The sequence below is a fragment of the Balaenoptera physalus genome (genome assembly GCF_965194825.1).
Source record: "Balaenoptera physalus genome assembly, chromosome: 4".
In the NCBI taxonomy this organism is placed as follows: domain Eukaryota; kingdom Metazoa; phylum Chordata; class Mammalia; order Artiodactyla; family Balaenopteridae; genus Balaenoptera; species Balaenoptera physalus.
The window spans coordinates 87234101-87252249 of NC_138891.1; the positions used below are offsets into that span (position 1 = coordinate 87234101).

Below are 18149 nucleotides of genomic sequence, written 5' to 3' on the forward strand. Positions count from 1 at the left end.
TTAATATTTGGGCTTTACTGTTATAAAATAATCATACCTATTATAAAGTAATTTCTAGAAAAACTACTGTGAAGTAAAAGTTTTATGCTAGAGCTGTGGATTGTGACATTTTCCATCTGTGAAAATGAGTCATTCTTTGGTTTGGATATATTGAACAGATACATCAAAGCTTTAGAAGATTAACAAAGGAGCAAAGCATATTTTGTATTTAGGGTTTTTTTTTCTTTAATATTTCCCATCCTTGTTGAATTATTTAATTGAGAACACTGATGGGTATTTTGAATTAGAAATATTATTTAACTGACTTATGATGCTGCCATCTGCTTAATGTCACTTTCATTGAGATAAGTAGGTTCCAAGGTAGTTGCTTAATGAGGTGCACTGGACAGAGCATTGAACCAAAAAGGTGTGGGTTGAGTCCCAGATTATTCATGTAACTGTCTGTGAGATTCATGCAAATTACTTTCTTTTTCTGGAGACTTCATTTCTTTATAGGGAGAAATCATTACCTTATAGAATAGTGTTTGTAAGGATTATTTAAGATATAGAAACAGTAAAATAGAAAGTCCCATATAAACCTGATATGATATTACTACCTCTGAATGTCCTGGATTTCTGAAGCAAATAGCATATATTTTTAAAATTTTTTAAAATTAATTTATTTTATTTTATTTTTGGCTGTGTTGGGTCTTTGTTGCTGCGTGTGGGCTTTCTCTAGTTGCAGTGAGCAGGGGCTACTCTTTGTTGCAGTGCACGGGCTTCTCATTGCGGTGGCTCCTCTTGTTGCAGAGCAGGGGCTCTAGGCACGCGGGCTTCAATAGTTGTGGCATGTGGGCTCAGTAGTTCTGGCTCACGGGCTTAGTTGCTCCGCGGCATGTGGGATTTTCCCGGACCAGGGCTCGAACCCGTATCCCCTGCATTGGCAGGCAGATTCTTAGCCACTGCACCACTAGGGAAGCCCCTAAATAGCATATTTAGTATAACCAGTATCTTGTTGAAAAAATCTCAGTGCAGGTTTAAATGTAAATACTGGGTTGGCCAAAAAGAGCCTTCGGTTTTTAAATAAAAATAAAAGACACATTTTTCATTTTCACCAAGAACTTTACTGAACAACGTATTCACCCTTCTGTTCCACTACCTTCTGCCATTTTTCAGGCAACTTCATAATTGCATCTTCCCAAAACTTTATATCTTTTTGAGCAAAGAACTATTCCAGGTGCCTTTTACAGTCTTCCAGGGAATTGAAACTTTTTCCATTAAGAGAATTTTGTAAGGACTGAAATCAGTGGAAATTTGAAGGTGCAGTGTCTGGTGAATATGGCAGATGAATCAGAACTTCCCAGCCAAGCTGTAACAGTGTTTGCCTGGTCATCAAAGAAACATGTGGTCTTGCGTTATTCTGATGGAAGATTATGTGTTTTCTGTTGACTAATTCTGGACGCTTTTCACAGAGTGCTGCTTTCAGTTGGTCTAATTGGGAGCATTACTTGTTGGAATTAATCGTTTGGTTTTCCAGAAGGAGCTCATAATAGAGGACTCCCTTCCAATCCCACTATATACACAACATCACCTTCTTTGGATGAAGACCGGCTTTTGGTGTGGTTGGTGGCGGTTCATTTCGCTTGCCCCACAGTCTTTTCCATTCCACCTTATTGTACAGTATCCAGTTTTCACTGCCCGTCATAGCTTGTTTTAAAAACTGAACGTTTTCATTACGTTTTAGTACAGAATCGCATGTGGAAATACGGTCAAGAAGGTTTTTTCCAGGGACTTCGCAGTGGTTAAGAATCCGCCTACCATTGCAGGGGACTTGGGTTCGATCCCTGGTCCAGGAAGATCCCACATGATGCGGAGCAACTAAGTCCATGCGCCGCAACTACGGAGCCTGCGCTCCAGAGCCCACGTGCCACGACTCTGAAACCCGCGTGCTCTAGGGCCCCCGTGCCGCAACTACTGAAGCCCGCGCGCCTAGAGCCCATGCTCCACAACAAGAGAAGCCAACGCAATGAGAAGCCCGCACACTGCAAGGAAGAGTAGCCTCTGCTCTTCGCAACTAGAGAAAAAAAAAAGCCCGCACACAGCAACAAAGACCCAATGCAGCCAAAAAAAAAAGGTTTTTTCTGCTAATCTTATGTGGAACCCAAACATCAAAGTGATTAACATAACCATGCTGGTGCAAATGATTTTCAGTGTTTGATTTGGATATTTTGCGTATGTTGGCTATCTCCCACATGGTATAACGTTGATTGTTCTCAATTAATGTCTCGAATTGATCGGTATCAGCCTCAACTGGTCTACCTGACCATGGAGCATCGTCCAGAGAGAAATCTCCAGCACGAAACTTCACAAACCACTTTTGACATGTTCGATCAGTCATAGCACCTTCTCCATACACTACACAAATCTTTTTTTTGCATTTCTGTTATGTTTTTACCTTTCTTGAAATAATAAAGCATAATATGCCGAAAATGTTGCTTTTTTTCTTCCATCCTCAACAGTAAAATGGCAACACAAAAATTCACCAATTTTGATGTCTTTTTTTTAAATGCATGCTGATATGACAGCTGTCACATACAATCTAACAAAATTGTTTGGAATGAAGTTAAAGATAGCTAAGTGCTACTAGAGCCATCTTATGGAAAAAACCGAATGAACCTTTTGACCAACCCAGTATGACTCCTGTAATCTCTTAATCTGTTCATTTTCTGAGAATGAATATTTGTTTAGATAGACTCACACAAGGAAAGTAAATAAGTGAAGACTAGTAAATGAGGAATGATAGAGTAGGATAATTTATGGTAAAATATTAAATTGGTATTTAAAAATTTTTATTTTATTTTTAATATGAAAGGTGCCTTTGGGATTATTTATTCCTATTAGAGTTCATTTATAAAAGTGCTGCTAACATTGCCTCCTCGTTTCAGAGAACTTTGAGAATTTAGGTAATATTAAGTATTTTTATATTTCTTAAATCAGGTAAATGGAGGATGTTTACAACGTAATTTTAGTTATATTTTGCTGAATTTTAAACAGGTATTGCAGGAATAACCGAAGCAGTTAAGGAGATTACACTGGAAAGCAAGGTACTGGTTGTTTACTTATGTTTCTAAATTCAGTGACCTAGTTATTTGCATGTATATTTATTTTGAGATTATTTATATCATTTTTATGCAAACTAATTATTTATTATCAAGCTCTTTTAAATTTCAGCTATTTTATTCCCTCTCATTTTTCTACATCAACATACCAAAACACTGCTGTTTCCCAGTGCTTCTCTTTTCTTTAATCTGTCAAATGGTTAAGAAGAACATTTTTTGAGATTGTAACTGGTTAAAATCTACAAATTTTTCTTCTAATTGGGAAGATTTCTAGACCATTTTAAAAGAAACGGCTTTTTATTTTTAAGTACCAAATGGTCTTCAAGTGGAGGTTTTGAGGGGATTTATTTACTTGCTGATCAGTAGCTGCTGATGGTATCGTGTTTAAATTTGTAGTTTAAACATTAAGTAATTTACTCATTTCTTCTGTAATTTCTTAATTTACTGCTAATTTGAGGGATTCTTGTTTTTTTGTTTTATTTTTTGTTTTGAAAATTTAAAGGAAACTTTATGTCATCCAAAATCATGACATTTTGGATGAGTGGAAACTAAATGGGTTTTATTGTACAGTTCATTTGAAGGAAGGGTAAAAATATATAATTGGGTAGAAATTTTCTCCTTGAAAGTTTTCAGTTAATTTAGACTATCTGTATTACATTAGCTTTTCCATTTCTAGAGAAAGAATGATTACAGTTGCCTTCATATTTTTGATATAGTTGTTTGAAATAATATAAAAAAAATACGAAATGCCTTCACCCTTATCTTTTCTTAACTGTTTTGTTCACAGTCAAATCTCTTAGAGGATAGAATATTTGGGCAGAATAATTGTGTTCCTTTTGTCCTTATGAAACATTCAACTACAACAGTTCCTAGTTTAAGATAGTCTTCTTTATGTGTTTTTGTCATTTGGATCTTTTGGGATTTGTTACTGGGGCTTAACAGAAGGTATTAGAAACCAAAACAATATTTTTTTTCCCTGCGTACAGTTTTATGCTTGCTAGGGATTTAAGGTTCAGTTCATTAGCCTGAGAATTCATCCTTTTGAAGTTTTACTTTTTGGAGAATTTGAATGATAAAGGAAAAATTACATAAATGACTTTGCTGCTTCAGAAGCTCTTGTTTACTCCAGCCATTAGTATGTATGCTTCAGACTTTGGGAATGATAAATGGCAGAGGAGTGTGGATAGCATTGTTTGATAGGTTTATGGTAATTCTTTTAAGAATTTTTAATAAATGCAATAATGGTTAATATGGTACTTTGTATCCCACTTAACATTCTTATGTCCTAGTAAAGGTTGAATATTTAGAATAATTTACAACTAGAATATATCTTCCCTGTGACTTCCTGTTTAATATAGAATTTACATGATTATTTATAATTTAGTGCTTAGAATACTTGCTATCCAGAGTAAAATTATAAATTAGGTGAAACTAAATGTCCAATTTTTTTACCTACTACATTGACTTCAGATTTTTAGAATATTAATTTTGTGAAAATGTTAATTGTATATTAGGCTTGGCTTTGGTTAGCATTATTTCATTCTAGTGCAAATATAGTTAAGAACTGAGATCTTATGTGTTCTAATAACTGTAATTGCTTAATTCAGTCAGGAATGTTAACAAATTAGAGAATATGATAGTATTTTATTTATAATAATAAATTTAACATATAAATGTATTGTGATTTATAGATATATAGCTTTTTCTCCTTTAAGTGTGCAAGTTAACTTTGAATTGGTTTTCTAATACTAATGAATTGCTTAACTAGAAGTATTGTTTTGTTGGAAGTGCAACTGGCAACTTTTTTAGATGACTCGGTGCTTCTATGATACTTTTATATTTTTCAGTCACAGCACTTAGCACATCACTCTTAAAGATTGGCTTATGGGTTTGTCATCTGAAGGAGGAGTTTCTTGAGCATAAGAAATATCTTATCACTCTTATTTTTACAGTGGTTAGTTAGCACTGTGCTGGCGTGTGGGTGCTCAATATTTGAACTAATGAACATATTTAAGTGACTTTAAATATAATCAATTTCAAAGGACAGTATAAAACTCCAAGATTGCTCAGCATTATGTGAGGAGGAGGAAGAGGAAGATGAAGGAGAAGCTGCAGATATGGAAGGTATTCGTGTTCTGGATTTGCTTTAATCACAATAGAATATTGCTTTTAGAATTTATGTAATTGATGTGAGTTAAGAATTCTACTCCATTGAGTTCTAAATTTAACATTTAGCAGCCTAGAGAGGATTTGTTTAGTTTAAATTTAATCAGCACAGAACTTATCTTGGTCTTGGACTCTTCTACTTCACCCAGAGCATAGCCATGATAGCATTATTTCTGCTGAGATCAGTACTGAACAGAAATCTTTAATGCTGGGTACAGCCGTAAGACACAGATTCTTAAGCTAATTCTTAAATTCTTTCAGAACAAAATTTGTTCTGGCATTTAGTATTTTCTTTTTCCTTTTTGATAACATCTTACTACTAAAACCTTATGATAGTGATTCTTAATGGGGCCTTTTGAACTACATGGAATCCCCCCACTGCTCCCTGAAAATCTGAAGTGCCTTCCTAGGATTGCTAGCTGAGACTCACTGCATTAGTGAATCATTGTTACAAGAGATTGAAACCCACTGTACTAACAGAACACAGTGATACAGGTCTAAAAGTGTATGGCTATTCAAAGCTTCCTATTTCATTAGCATGATAATCTTTAATACAGGTGAAACCTCAGATATTTAAAATTAGATGAAGAAATTGCTGCCATCAGGACAACCTGTCTGTTAAATCCAATCTGTCTTTATTATACTTACCTTCTTTGCATTATTTATTTGATTCTGTTAACCATTTCCTCCTCTTTTTTTTCCTCCCTTGATTTTTTGACACAGGATTTTCCTCCTTTTTCCTTGACTGTTTCTTTTAAGTCATCTTGCTGGGCTCTTTTACTTCTGCTTCACTGTTAAATGTTACTGTTTCATGGGGTTTCACTTTTTTTTTTTCTGCTCACTCCCAGGTAGATTTTTATCTACTCTTATGACTTCTGTAATTGAATACTGTGGTCTGGCACAGAATTGTTTACGACAGGAAAAATGGTATATAAATTACATTAGATTCTCTGTGAGAGTTTAAATATGAATATGTGTATGTATAGAGAGAGGGTTAGTTGGAAAAAGGAAGAGGATATAAAAAAGACAGGGCAGGTATTTTGGAGGCTGTAAGGTGGCTAAATCCCCCCAATACATAGGATTTAGTGAGAGAGAATGCAAAAGTAGAAGGTAGTGTCAGTAGAGTTGAAGCACCATAATGGCAAGTGGTGTTCGATGATGAGGAGGTGACAGCATAGCCTAATCAACCAGAGTAGCCTTTACTTAAAAGTACCTTTTTCAGTTTTGTTTCCTAAATTACTTTTGAGTTTCTGTGAAACCTAGCTGTATATATCTGTTCCTGAATTCTAGTAAGAGTCTTGTCCTTATTTCCATTGTATACTCCTATTTTTGAGGAATTCCAAATGAGTTACTTGTAACCGAAATTGCTCACAGCAACCTCATAGACCATTTCTGCGCTCAAGACATCCATGTCTAAACCCCCAACCCAGATCTCCTGAACTTCACATCTACTTGTTTAGTTTCATTTCCACGTGGATGTCTCATAATTGTCAGAACCACCTTCTTGTACAAATACTCTTTCTGGGTTCCATTTGTCTGTGAATGGCATACAGTTGTCCCGGTTGGAGTGGGGAACCTTATGAATAAAGCACTGTTTTTAGAGTACAAGCTGTGGGACTGCCTTAAATATCTGGCAGCCTTTTAGTATGTTTGTTACATTTCCCTTGGATAGAGTTAAAGAAACAATTGCTATATATGAATTTTGCTTAAAACAGTGTTGTTGGTATCTAATATAACAGTTAATTTTCATCCATCATTCATCAAATATTTATCGAGCAATACAGTATCTATGTATCAGATACTGTATTTGGTGCTGGAGATAAAGCAGTAGACATGATCTCACGGAGCTAATATTTGATTTAGGGGACACAGACAAAAAACAGTAGATAAGCAAAACATATACTGTCTTAGATGGTTATAAGTGTTAGGGAGAAAAATAAAGGTGGGAGGGGATAGGGAGTCTTGTAGTACGATGAGTGTTGTAATTTTTAAATAGGTTAGTCAAGGAAGAACCTCATTGAGGATATGCCTTTTAAGTAAAGCCTGGCAGGAAGTGAACGGACAAGCTATTTGGATATCTGAGGAAGAGTGCAAAGGCCCTGAAGTGGGAGCATGTGTGGCGTGTATAAAATACTGCAAGGAGGCTCCTATGTCTAGAGAGGAGAGAGGGGAGAGTAATAAGGCATGGAGTCAGAGAGGTAACCCGGGGACAGGTCGTGTAGGGCCCTGGCTTTAACTCAGAGTGAGACAAGAAGCCATTGGAGGGTTTTTCTAAGTAGAGGAACAACTGAGAATGCGATTTAACATCTCAACAGAATCACTGTGACTGCAGTGTTGAAAATAGAGTGAAGGGATAGGGACAACAGTTAGGTGGCTATCTTGATAATCTAGGCAAGAAATGACTGTGGCATGGGCTCGAGTAGGAATTGCAAGTGATGAGAAACTGCAGATTCTGGACATATTTTGAGGGTAGGGCCGAAAAAGGATTTGTTGCTGGATTGGATGTGACATGAGGGAGAGAGAGTACTCAAGTGTGACTCCAAGGTTTTTGACCCAAACGTCTGGAAAGATGTCATTATTGAGATGGGGAAAACTGTAGGAGTGAATGGCTTTGGAGGGGGAGTCAGGAGCTCAGTTTTTGACATGTGATATTTGCTATGCTCCTTAGTCATTCATTGGAGTCATAAGTAAACAATTAGGTATCCATGTTTGCAGTCAGGGAATAAATTTAAGAGTCATCAGCATTTAAAGCCATTGGGACTAGATGAAACCATCAAGGGAGTAAGTGTGGATAAAGAAGAGACAACGTCCAAAAACTGAGCCCGTAGTTACTGTAGATGATGAAGGGGAACCAGCATAGGAGATAGTGCAGGAGAAGCCAGTGAGGTGAGAGGAAAGCCAGGAAAATGTAGTATCTTAAAGGCTGAGGAAAGAAAACGTTCCAAGGAAGAGGGAATAAATCATGCCAGATGTTCCTGAGAGGTCAATTAAGATGAAAGCTGGGAATTTACCACTGGATTCAGCCAAGTGGAAGTCAGTGATGACTTTAACGAGCACGTTTTATGCAATTCTATAAATAGCCTTGTGCACCCTATGGAGTCACCTAGGGCTCTACAGTATTATTGTGCCAATTGGTATTAGTAATAGACTGTCGTAGCACAGACCAAGCCTTAAGCCTGCTAACTTTCTCTGGCTTTGTCACGTAAAGTGTCTGCTGCTTTAGAAATATAGAATTAGCTCCCTCATGTTTATTCAATATCTTCAGTCAGAACAGAAGCAAAAACCCAGGATTTGAATGATACTCTGAAGTAATATGTAATTTGGTTTAGGAAATTACTTTGAACTTGATTAATCTTTTGTTGCTTTTTTAAACAGAATATGAAGAGAGTGGATTGTTGGAAACAGATGAGGTTTGTAAATCAAGTTTTTTCTTTAGTTAATTTCTAATGAGTAAACTTGGGGATTAGTATTCTTAATATCTTGATCTATCAGATGAGTTTTTAATATGTGTACATTGTTTACAGTATATAACATTTTAGCTTTACATTTTGTTATATCTGCTGTTGAATAAAAAATATATGGGATGGGAAAAATAGATTGTCTAAAACATGACATTCATAGTGATTTTAATGGTTGTAAATTTTTCTCCACTATTACCAGGCTACTCTAGATACAAGGAAACTAGTAGAAGCTTGTAAAGCTAAAACTGATGCTGGAGGTGAAGATGCTATTTTGCAAACCAGAACTTATGACCTTTACATCACTTATGATAAATATTACCAGACACCCCGACTATGGTTGTTCGGCTATGATGAGGTAAAAATAAAGAAAGACATTTTAATGTAAATATTTAAAATTTTTGTGTTGAATTCTTTTGTCATTAGGCCCATGGATATATACTTTTGCCTTTAAAATTTTACAAATCATTTGTTTTATAATTTTGTGATTAATGTTGAGTTTTATTCTTATTTTGAAGAAACTGTGAATTATTCATTGTAACAACACCGCTGCTAAGAATTAAACAGAAATAATCTGTTACATTTATTTCTTGGTCCCTGAGCTTATTTATCCCTTCAAAATGTGAGGAAAATTGAAGTTGGTTTGTTGTATTAAGTTTTGTTTGGGATTATATCTATTGGATATATAGGCATTTGCAGAATGATCATATTGCATGTAGTTTTTTTCCTTAAGAATTTCACTTAATTGAATTAAAGGATAACTGAAATAAAGTTAACTTCTTTAACCTGTCATTCCAATGACTATAAATGGGAAACAAGAAAATAAAAACAAAATCGGCCTAAAAGATGTTATAAAGTTATAAAATGTTTTGATAGCCATGAACCTGCCTTTTTGTGGGATCTTTTCTGTATTAGATGGTGGCTGATGTCACATAGCCTTGATGGACAGACTCTCTCCTCCCTCCCTCCCTACTTGGTGTAAATAAATCCTTTGCCCAAAATAATCTGGTGATTCTAAATAGTATAGAATTCAGAACTGCAAGTGATGTGGGAGGTGGGGATAAGTGTAAACCCTGAAGTTTAGGCCTAAAAGTTTTTAAACAGTAATTTCAAAGCACTTTTTATGGTTTTAGCAACGGCAGCCTTTAACAGTTGAGCACATGTATGAAGACATCAGTCAAGATCATGTGAAGAAAACAGTGACCATTGAAAATCACCCTCATCTTCCACCACCTCCTATGTGTTCAGTTCACCCATGCAGGTGTGTCTGTGTGTGTGTGTGTATTTGTGTGCATGTGTGTGTGTGTATACTTCATGGATTTACTGCTTGGGAGTCTGTATAAACATGGTGCCCGAACAGAAAAATTTACTTAATAAATAAAATTCTCTTTTGTCTTCCTTAGGAATGTTTTTGTGCTTAAATAATATATAAGACAAAGAAAAAAATAACCTTACCAATTTCCTTTAAGTTTAAATTCATTAAGAATAATTTTTGTCCTTTGTGTGTGTTTAGTTATAGTATAGATCTTTGTGATTTCACTCCTGTTATTAGCTCCAAGAATACTTTGGAAGATCCTTTTTAGATTAAAAAATACTAATCATTTAGACATGGTTTGCTCTATTGTGATATATCTTTCTGCTAACGTGCAATGTAAAGTTAACTGTGCTTTTTCTAGGTGACCTATTTATCTCCTTTTATCGGTTAGTGAAGGGAGATGTATGTAGAATTTCTATTCCTTTACTTTTCAATTAAGAGGTTTTCAGCCCTACCAAATCAAGTACATTTTATAATTTGGGATTTCTTTGTATTAATGTGTTTTCACAGGGCCAAATAAGTGAAACTGAATCTATATATATGATCTGTTTAGAATTTTCCTTGAAAAAAAGTTACATGCTAAATTCTTTCAGTTATTTCTAATGGGTAACTTCTACAGATCATTGAGCAATTTTGGTAACAGTATTTTTCAGATACAAACTCTGATATTCCATTGACTAATTAGAGGCAACAGTCTTGTTTTAAAAAATTCTTTAATATTTTCTTCTCATTTTTAACAACCTTTTTATTCCAAAAATCTATCCCATAGGAAGTCTAGTTCATTTTTCAAGTTTATTTATGTTAAGAGTGTTAATAATGCTAACTGTGAAAAGTATTTCAAGAGTCATTAGTTTAAAACCAAAACTATCTAAAATTACCTAATCTAAAAGGTTTTCATTTTTGAGAGTTATTTTTTTGGTTCCTCTTGTGGCTTGAGAGTTTAGGACAGAGCTTATCAAACTGAGGCAGGTCTCTTTCTGAAGTATAAACTTTACTCAGTGGGAAAAAGAGATAAGTAATTTAACTGGTGATGTTAAACATTTTAGTAAATGACTGTATTATGGAATATAATGTAAATAAGGCAAAAAAAAGCTGGGGGCCTATAAAATGAGACTGCAAGGGCATTTTAGGCCTTGCCGTTGGCTGCCTCAGGTTATGTCTTCATATTCTCAGGGCCAGTACATTTATTCTCATCTTCTAAGTTGACTGCCTCTTTCATGAAGGTTGTACTCATAAAAATTGAAGTGGTGTTATTTAAGCCAGGATACGTGTAAAAGTTCATTTCTTTTGTACAGTGCCCTTTTCTCAAGTATATGCTCAGGCAATTACTTTGATGCCTCCTTTTTCTATAGCATAGGAGATTCACCAGTTGGCCACAACAAAATTTGTGGAAAACTTCAGATAAATATCCTTCTTTATATAAAGCCAAAAAATTTTTTCTAAATAGAATCAGATAATTTTAATCTGAAAAAAAAAATATATAAACCTCTTAACTCTGACCAGTTGGCTTTTCTTTAACCCATTTTTGGTTTACTCTCTGTTAAACATTTAAAGAGGCAAAATCACAGCCTTATAAATATCTTTGTGTTTTGTTTGACCAGCTGTTACCATCTAGCTTTTTTGAATTTGCCTGTTTAGATTCTTTTTTGTTTCTCAGAGCAGAAAGCCCTTGCTCTGCATTTATGCCCTGGCATGATTTCCCTTTCTCTGATTTTCTGCCCTACCCGCCTTCCGCCCCCATTATAGGAAAGCTAACTAGTCCCATTGTGTTCATTTGTGACTACCATGGCTGCAATAAAACTGTCTGCATGACTCAACAATCTGGCTTGTTGGGGAGTAGGGAGGAGAGTATTTTACAATAGTACTGTTATATATTAAAATTAATTCACAGACGGTAACAACGTAGGTTTCTTCGCAAACAAAAACTTGCTTTTCCTACTTTGATCCAATTGATCTATACTAATAAGATATGTACTTTTGCTTTTAGGCATGCTGAGGTGATGAAGAAAATCATTGAAACTGTTGCAGAAGGAGGGGGAGAACTTGGTGTTCATATGTATCCTTACCTGTGTATGCGACTAGAGGCAAATTGCTTCTGGGATTTTTTTTTCCCCCCTTTTGGGAAATTTAGTATAAACTTTAAGTCACAGTAGTATAACTTATTTTAGCCCCGCATATCTGGAAGTCTTAGTGGGAGTCCTTAATTTATTTAGAAAATGTTACATTTTGATCGTTCTAGCCTTGTTCAGTTGATAAGCACATGTCCTTATGTGCACCAGTTAGCTCTGCCTTGTTACAGAGCTTCAGGGCAATATGTACTTCTAGGTAGCAGCTTGCCAAGTGCTTTTTGTTTGTTGAGGCAGTGGCTGAGAGTATGCAGTTCCACAACTGTGAACTCTTTATGGAAAAGATACTCAGAGCGCTTAATCTGTTGATGAAAGATGAATAACCTGTGAATTTAGAGGATAACACGTGAATATCTTTTCAAGTATATTTCTGATTTAACATGTTGTCAAAAACGTACTTTTCTATCAGGTAAAAGTAAAGTTGGGTTTTGTCAGTCTGAGGTCTCTGTGAAGCAAAGAAAGAATTCAGATTAAATAAATAGGTTAATTAAAAAGTAAAGCACCTGAAATCTATTTCAGGTAGTCTTCAAATATAGTATTTTCATTTTTCTCCAGATAAGAGCACCTCTTTATTTCTCTGGGGTTGACAAGAGGAATTAAGTAAACTACTGGATCCTGAAATACACGTACCCATAGCATGGATGCATCAAAAGCAGTCAGGAGTCAATGATTTAAATACCAAATAGCTTGAATTAGTTTGATGCTAGATTGACATTCGACTTGGTGGTTCCTGCCACTCAGTGTTAGATGGAGACTGAGGGGTCACCACTGTCTTGGAACTACAGATAACCTAAGCATTGCTAATAGAATGTGTGCCTCAGAGAAACATTGGGCTGGTTTGATACTGAAACAAACCAAGAACTTTTGGTCCAAACCAGAATTACTCTTAAAATTCTATTATGCATAATTTGAGCATTCATCTCTGTTTTGGAAGCTATGTAGCAACTTGGAAGACTCTATATATAATTCATAATTGTCATCAATTCCCCTGAGAAAAATTAATCTCTTAATGTTTCTAAGTACAGTGGAACATAGAAAAACATTCAGGAATTTATTGAAGACAGTCCAGTATAGCAGATTTATTAAAGACTATTCCAGTATAGTATATGGCAAGTACATACACTAACCAAGAATCATTCCTTATGGAGGGTTTTTACTTATTTTTTGTTCTTTTCCTTCAGTATTTTTATATTCTTTACACTGTCTCATTTTCTAACATACTCTAGCAAACTTATAGGCAATAAAAAGACCATCTCCCACTCATTTAAACATGTACAACCTTGTCCTTATTTTTATATTAAAATATTTGGGCTAATATGGACTTGTACTCATTAAGAAGTCTTACATGCAAATATTAAATGCGGCCGGGTCAGTCATTCTTATAGAGAGCCTCATGTTGAATAGACACCAATTGCATGAATGAATTTTTTTAATATAATATACTCGATTTAAGATTTTGTCTTCTGTATTTTTTCTGAGGAGTTATTGCTTAATAAAATGGATATTTACAATGTTAGCTTAAATCATAGAACTATTTACCAATCTGTTTTCCTTAGCTAAAGACCTTTAGGTATCTTCTAATTTTCTTGAAATTTGTACAAGCTGTCATTCCAACAATAGAATATGACTACACAAGACACTTCACAATGTAACAAAGAGAGCATAGAATCTATCCTAATTATTGGTTCTGATTTTTAAAGAATTAACCCATAGATGTGACCATTGACCATATTCACCGATATGTACAATTTCTCTAATAAAGAGAATTATATGTTTATGCATTAAATAAAAAAAAGTTCCACTACCAGCCTTATTTGTTTAATAAAAATGAGTGTAAAGAGACCGTTTTTCTTCTTATCAAAAGGTGATAATAATTCTTTAAGTGTAGAAGTATCTCATACAGAATGATGATAAGAGTATTTTTGGTTCACACTTATGAGGAAGGTATTTAAATGTGTGATAATGTGAGAGCTGGAGCTAGAAAATACTGCATGCTAGACTCATCTTCCCTTCTTCTTTCTGTTCCTTTTGTTTCCCCTCTCTGACCATCTCCCTAAGTCTCCTATCTGCTAGTAGTTAATATTGATGAAGTACTTACTGTGTGCCAGGAAATGCGTTAAGTGCTGTTACTTATTTTGTTTCTGGATTGTTTTACTAAGTTGGTATCACCAAAGTTATTTTTTTTATTAAGGATTCAGGAATATTTTTCCTATGGTGATTGCCTGATAGAATATTAGAATTTAAAGGGGTCCCTTTGTTGTTTACAGATATGGGTCTGGGAGTTCAGAAAGGTTAAGTGTGTTCTACTCAGGGACACCCGCTGAGAGCCGAGGAGTAGAACCCAGGCCCTTTGAGGGCTCCTCTTACATTCTCTTCGTACCCCACATTGCCCCCTCGTCCCTTTTCTTTCCATCCTGCATGTAGTGGGAGTGGCTAATCCTGCCTCTAAGGAACCTTCGTTTCTTGGTTTGTTTTTGTATTCCTCATCATTCAAGAATACTTGCCTTACCTTCAATGCCCCTTTATTTTTACCCCTTTTCCAATTGTAACCCAATTTTTGTGTTTTAAGGAACTCTCCATAATGAAAATCTTGATTGAATTAAGGTGGTGTTTGATATGGCATAATAGATGTAAACATAGGTGTCATCTTAGAATACACATCAGATATCCTGCTTGCTCATGTAGGCAGCAAGCTACTCTTCTGGCTTTATTTAAATTAATCTTCCGAACTGATTTTACTGAAATATCGTATTTTTGAACACCTGTAATCTAAATGATATGTAGTAATAGATATTTTCACATTGTCAACATTTTTCTCCCAGTTAAGCCTTATTTATAGTACAGATACCTTCAAATCTTTTTTTTTTTAAGCCAGCAGTCATATTTATCTCAGTCACCACTAGGTGGCATAAATCAGAAGATCTTTTTTTCCAATTGAAATCTTTACATGGGTGCCTAATGCATAAAACAAAAGTGGATTTTTTTTTAACATCTTTATTGGAATATAATTGCTTTACAATGTTGTGTTAGTTTCTGCTCTATAACAAAGTGAATCAGCTGTACGTATACAGCCATCCCCATATCCCCTCCCTCTTGTATCTCCCTCCCAGCCTTCCTATCCCACCCCTCTAGGTGGTCACAAAGCACTGAGCTGATCTCCTTGTGCAATGCAGCTGCTTCCCACTAGCTATCTATTTTACATTTGGTAGTGTATATATGTCAATGCTACTCTCTCACTTCGTCCCAACTTACCCTTCCCCTCCCCGTGTCCTCAAGTCCATTCTCTACATCTGCATCTTTATTCCTGTCCTGGGTTCGTCAGACCTTTTTTTTTTTTTTTTTTTTTTTTTTAGATTCCATATATATGTGTTAGCGTATGGTATTTGTTTTTCTCTTTCTGACTTCACTCTGTATGACAGACTCTAGGTCCATCCACCTCACTACAAATAATTCAATTTCGTTTCTTTTTATGGCTGAGTAATATTCCATTGTATATGTGTGCCACATCTTCTTTATCCACTCATCTGTCGATGGACACTTAGGTTGCTTCCATGTCCTGGCTACTGTAAATAGAGCTGCAGTGAACATTGTGGTACATGACTCTAAAAGTGGATATGTTAATGGTATAAATGTGTTTTTATGAGTTCAGATTTCTAGCACTCATTAAGAAAAATGGGATTGGTTTGATAAACAATGAAGTTGTTTTAATGAACTTAGAATTGGGATTCAGATTACGCACAGCAATCTTACAAGTCTTTGCACCTAGTTTATTTCTTATATTAGCTTTGTGCCATTTTTAAACATTCAATTTGCATAAGTAGTACCAAATGGTAATGGTTTTTTCTTTTGTTTGTTTTATAACTTTTTACTTTGAAATAATATTAGATTTACGGAAGAATTGCAAGTCCTATACACCCTTCATCTGGCTTCCTCTAATGTTAATATCTTATATAACCATGATACATTTATCAAAACTAAGAAATTAACATTGATACAAAACTACAGATTTTTTTTTGAGCTGTTTGTGCATTTTATTTTTGTTCTTGCCTCTTTTTTTATTGAAGTGTAGTTGATTTACAATATTATATTAGTTTCTGATATACAACATAGTGATTCAGTATTTTTATAGGTTATACTCCAATTAAAGTTATTATAATATATTGGCTATATTCCCTGTGCTGTACAATACATCCTTGTAGCTTATTTATTTCATACATAGTAGTTTGTGCCTCTAAATCGCCTACCCCTGACTTGCCCCTCCTCCCTACCCTCTACCCACTGGTAACCACTAGTTTGTTCTCTATATCTGTGAGTCTCTTTCTGTTTTGTTATATTCATTCTTTTTTAAAATTTTTTAGATTCCACGTATAAGTGATATCATATAGTATTTGTCTTTCGCTGACTTATTTCACTTAGCATAATATCCTCCAGGTCCATCCGTGTTGTTGCAAATGACGAAATTTCATTCTTTTTTATGGCTGAGTAGTATTCCATTGTGTATATGTACTACATCTTCTTTATCTGTTAATCTGTTGAGGGACACTTAGGCTGCTTCCATATTTGGCTATTGTAAATAATGCTGCTATGCACATTGGGGTGCATGTATCTTTTTGAGTTATTTTCATTTTCTTTGGATATATACTCAGGAGTGGAATTGCTGAGTCATATGGTAGCTCTATTTTTAGTTTTTTTGGAAACCTCCGTACTGTTTTGCACAGTGACTGCACCAGTTTACATACCAGCCAACAGTGTGAGAGAGTTCCCTTTTCTCCACACCTTGCCAACATTTGTTGTGTTCTTTTTGATGATAGCCATCCTGACAGGTGTGAGATGATATCTCATTGTAGTTTTGGTTTACATTTCCCTGATGATTAGTGATATTGAACATCTTTTCATGTGCCTGTTGGCCATCTCATTTCCTTTTTGGAAAAATGTCTGTTCTGTTCTTCTACCCATTTTTAAATTGGGTTGTTTGGTTTTTTTTGATGTTTAGTTGTATGGGCTATTTGTATATGTTAGATATTAACCCCTTGTCAATCATATCATTTGCAAATATTTTCTCCCATTTAGTAGGTTGTCTTTTCATTTTGTCAATGGTTTCCTTTGTGGTACAGCCATTTTAGAGAGGAATCTGGTAGTACCTGGTCACATTAAGTATGTCTCCTCAGATTCAATTATCTTGCTGAAGTGGCTAACAGAACTCAGGGAAACACAATATTTATCAGTTATTAAAGGACATGAAGGGTACAGATGAATAGCTAGATGAAGGGTGAGGTCTAGGAAGGTCCTGGGTCCAGAAGCTTCTGTTGTTGTGCAGTGCGGGTGCATCACCCTCTCAGAGTGGATGTGTTCGCCAAACTGAAAGCTCTCCAACACCATACTATTGGGATTTTATAGAGGATTCCTCACATAGGCATGATTGATGATTAACTCTGTTTCTAGCCCTTCTTCCCTCTCTGGAGGATGGGGAGGTGGGGCTGAAAATTCTAAGCTTCTAATCATGGCTTTGTCTTTCTGGTTATGAGCCCCGATTAAAGAGTCCACCCAGAATTACCTTGACAGAACAAAAGATGTTCTCTTTTTTTTCTAAAATTTATTTTATTTTTTGAAATATATTTATTTATTTTATTTATTTAGTTTTGGCTGCATTGGATCTTCGTTGCTGCACGCAGGCTTTCTCTAGTTGTGGCGAGCGGGGGCTACTCTTCGTTGCAGTGCACAGGCTTCTCATTGCGGTGGCTTCTCTTTGTTGGGGAGCACAGGCTCTAGGCAGGTAGGCTTCAGTAGTTGTGACACACGGGCTCAGTAGTTGTGGCTTGCGGGCTCTAGAGCGCAGACTCAGTAGTTGTGGCGCACAGGCTTAGTTGCTCCGCAGCATGTGGCATCTTCCCGGACCAGGGCTCGAACCCATGTCTCCTGCATTGACAGGAGGATTCTTAACCACTGCACCACCAGGGAAGTCCAAAGATATTCTTAGTGCTCTTAT

General features: G+C 35.5%; 1 protein-coding gene across 2 annotated transcripts in view; it reads left to right on the plus strand.

Annotated features, from left to right (window-relative positions):
* Window positions 1-13970, plus strand: part of ATG3 (autophagy related 3) — a 28599-nt gene extending 14629 nt beyond the window's left edge. For both annotated transcript variants that reach the window (XM_082460217.1, XM_082460218.1), the window contains 7 exons: window positions 3034-3083; window positions 5141-5222; window positions 8640-8674; window positions 8925-9080; window positions 9856-9983; window positions 12025-12093; window positions 13734-13970. In XM_082460217.1, the coding sequence (XP_082316343.1) occupies window positions 3034-3083; window positions 5141-5222; window positions 8640-8674; window positions 8925-9080; window positions 9856-9983; window positions 12025-12093; window positions 13734-13815 (602 nt within the window). In that variant the 3' untranslated portion in view covers window positions 13816-13970. The remainder of the gene's footprint in view (window positions 1-3033; window positions 3084-5140; window positions 5223-8639; window positions 8675-8924; window positions 9081-9855; window positions 9984-12024; window positions 12094-13733) is intronic.
* Window positions 13971-18149: the final 4179 nt, after the last annotated feature.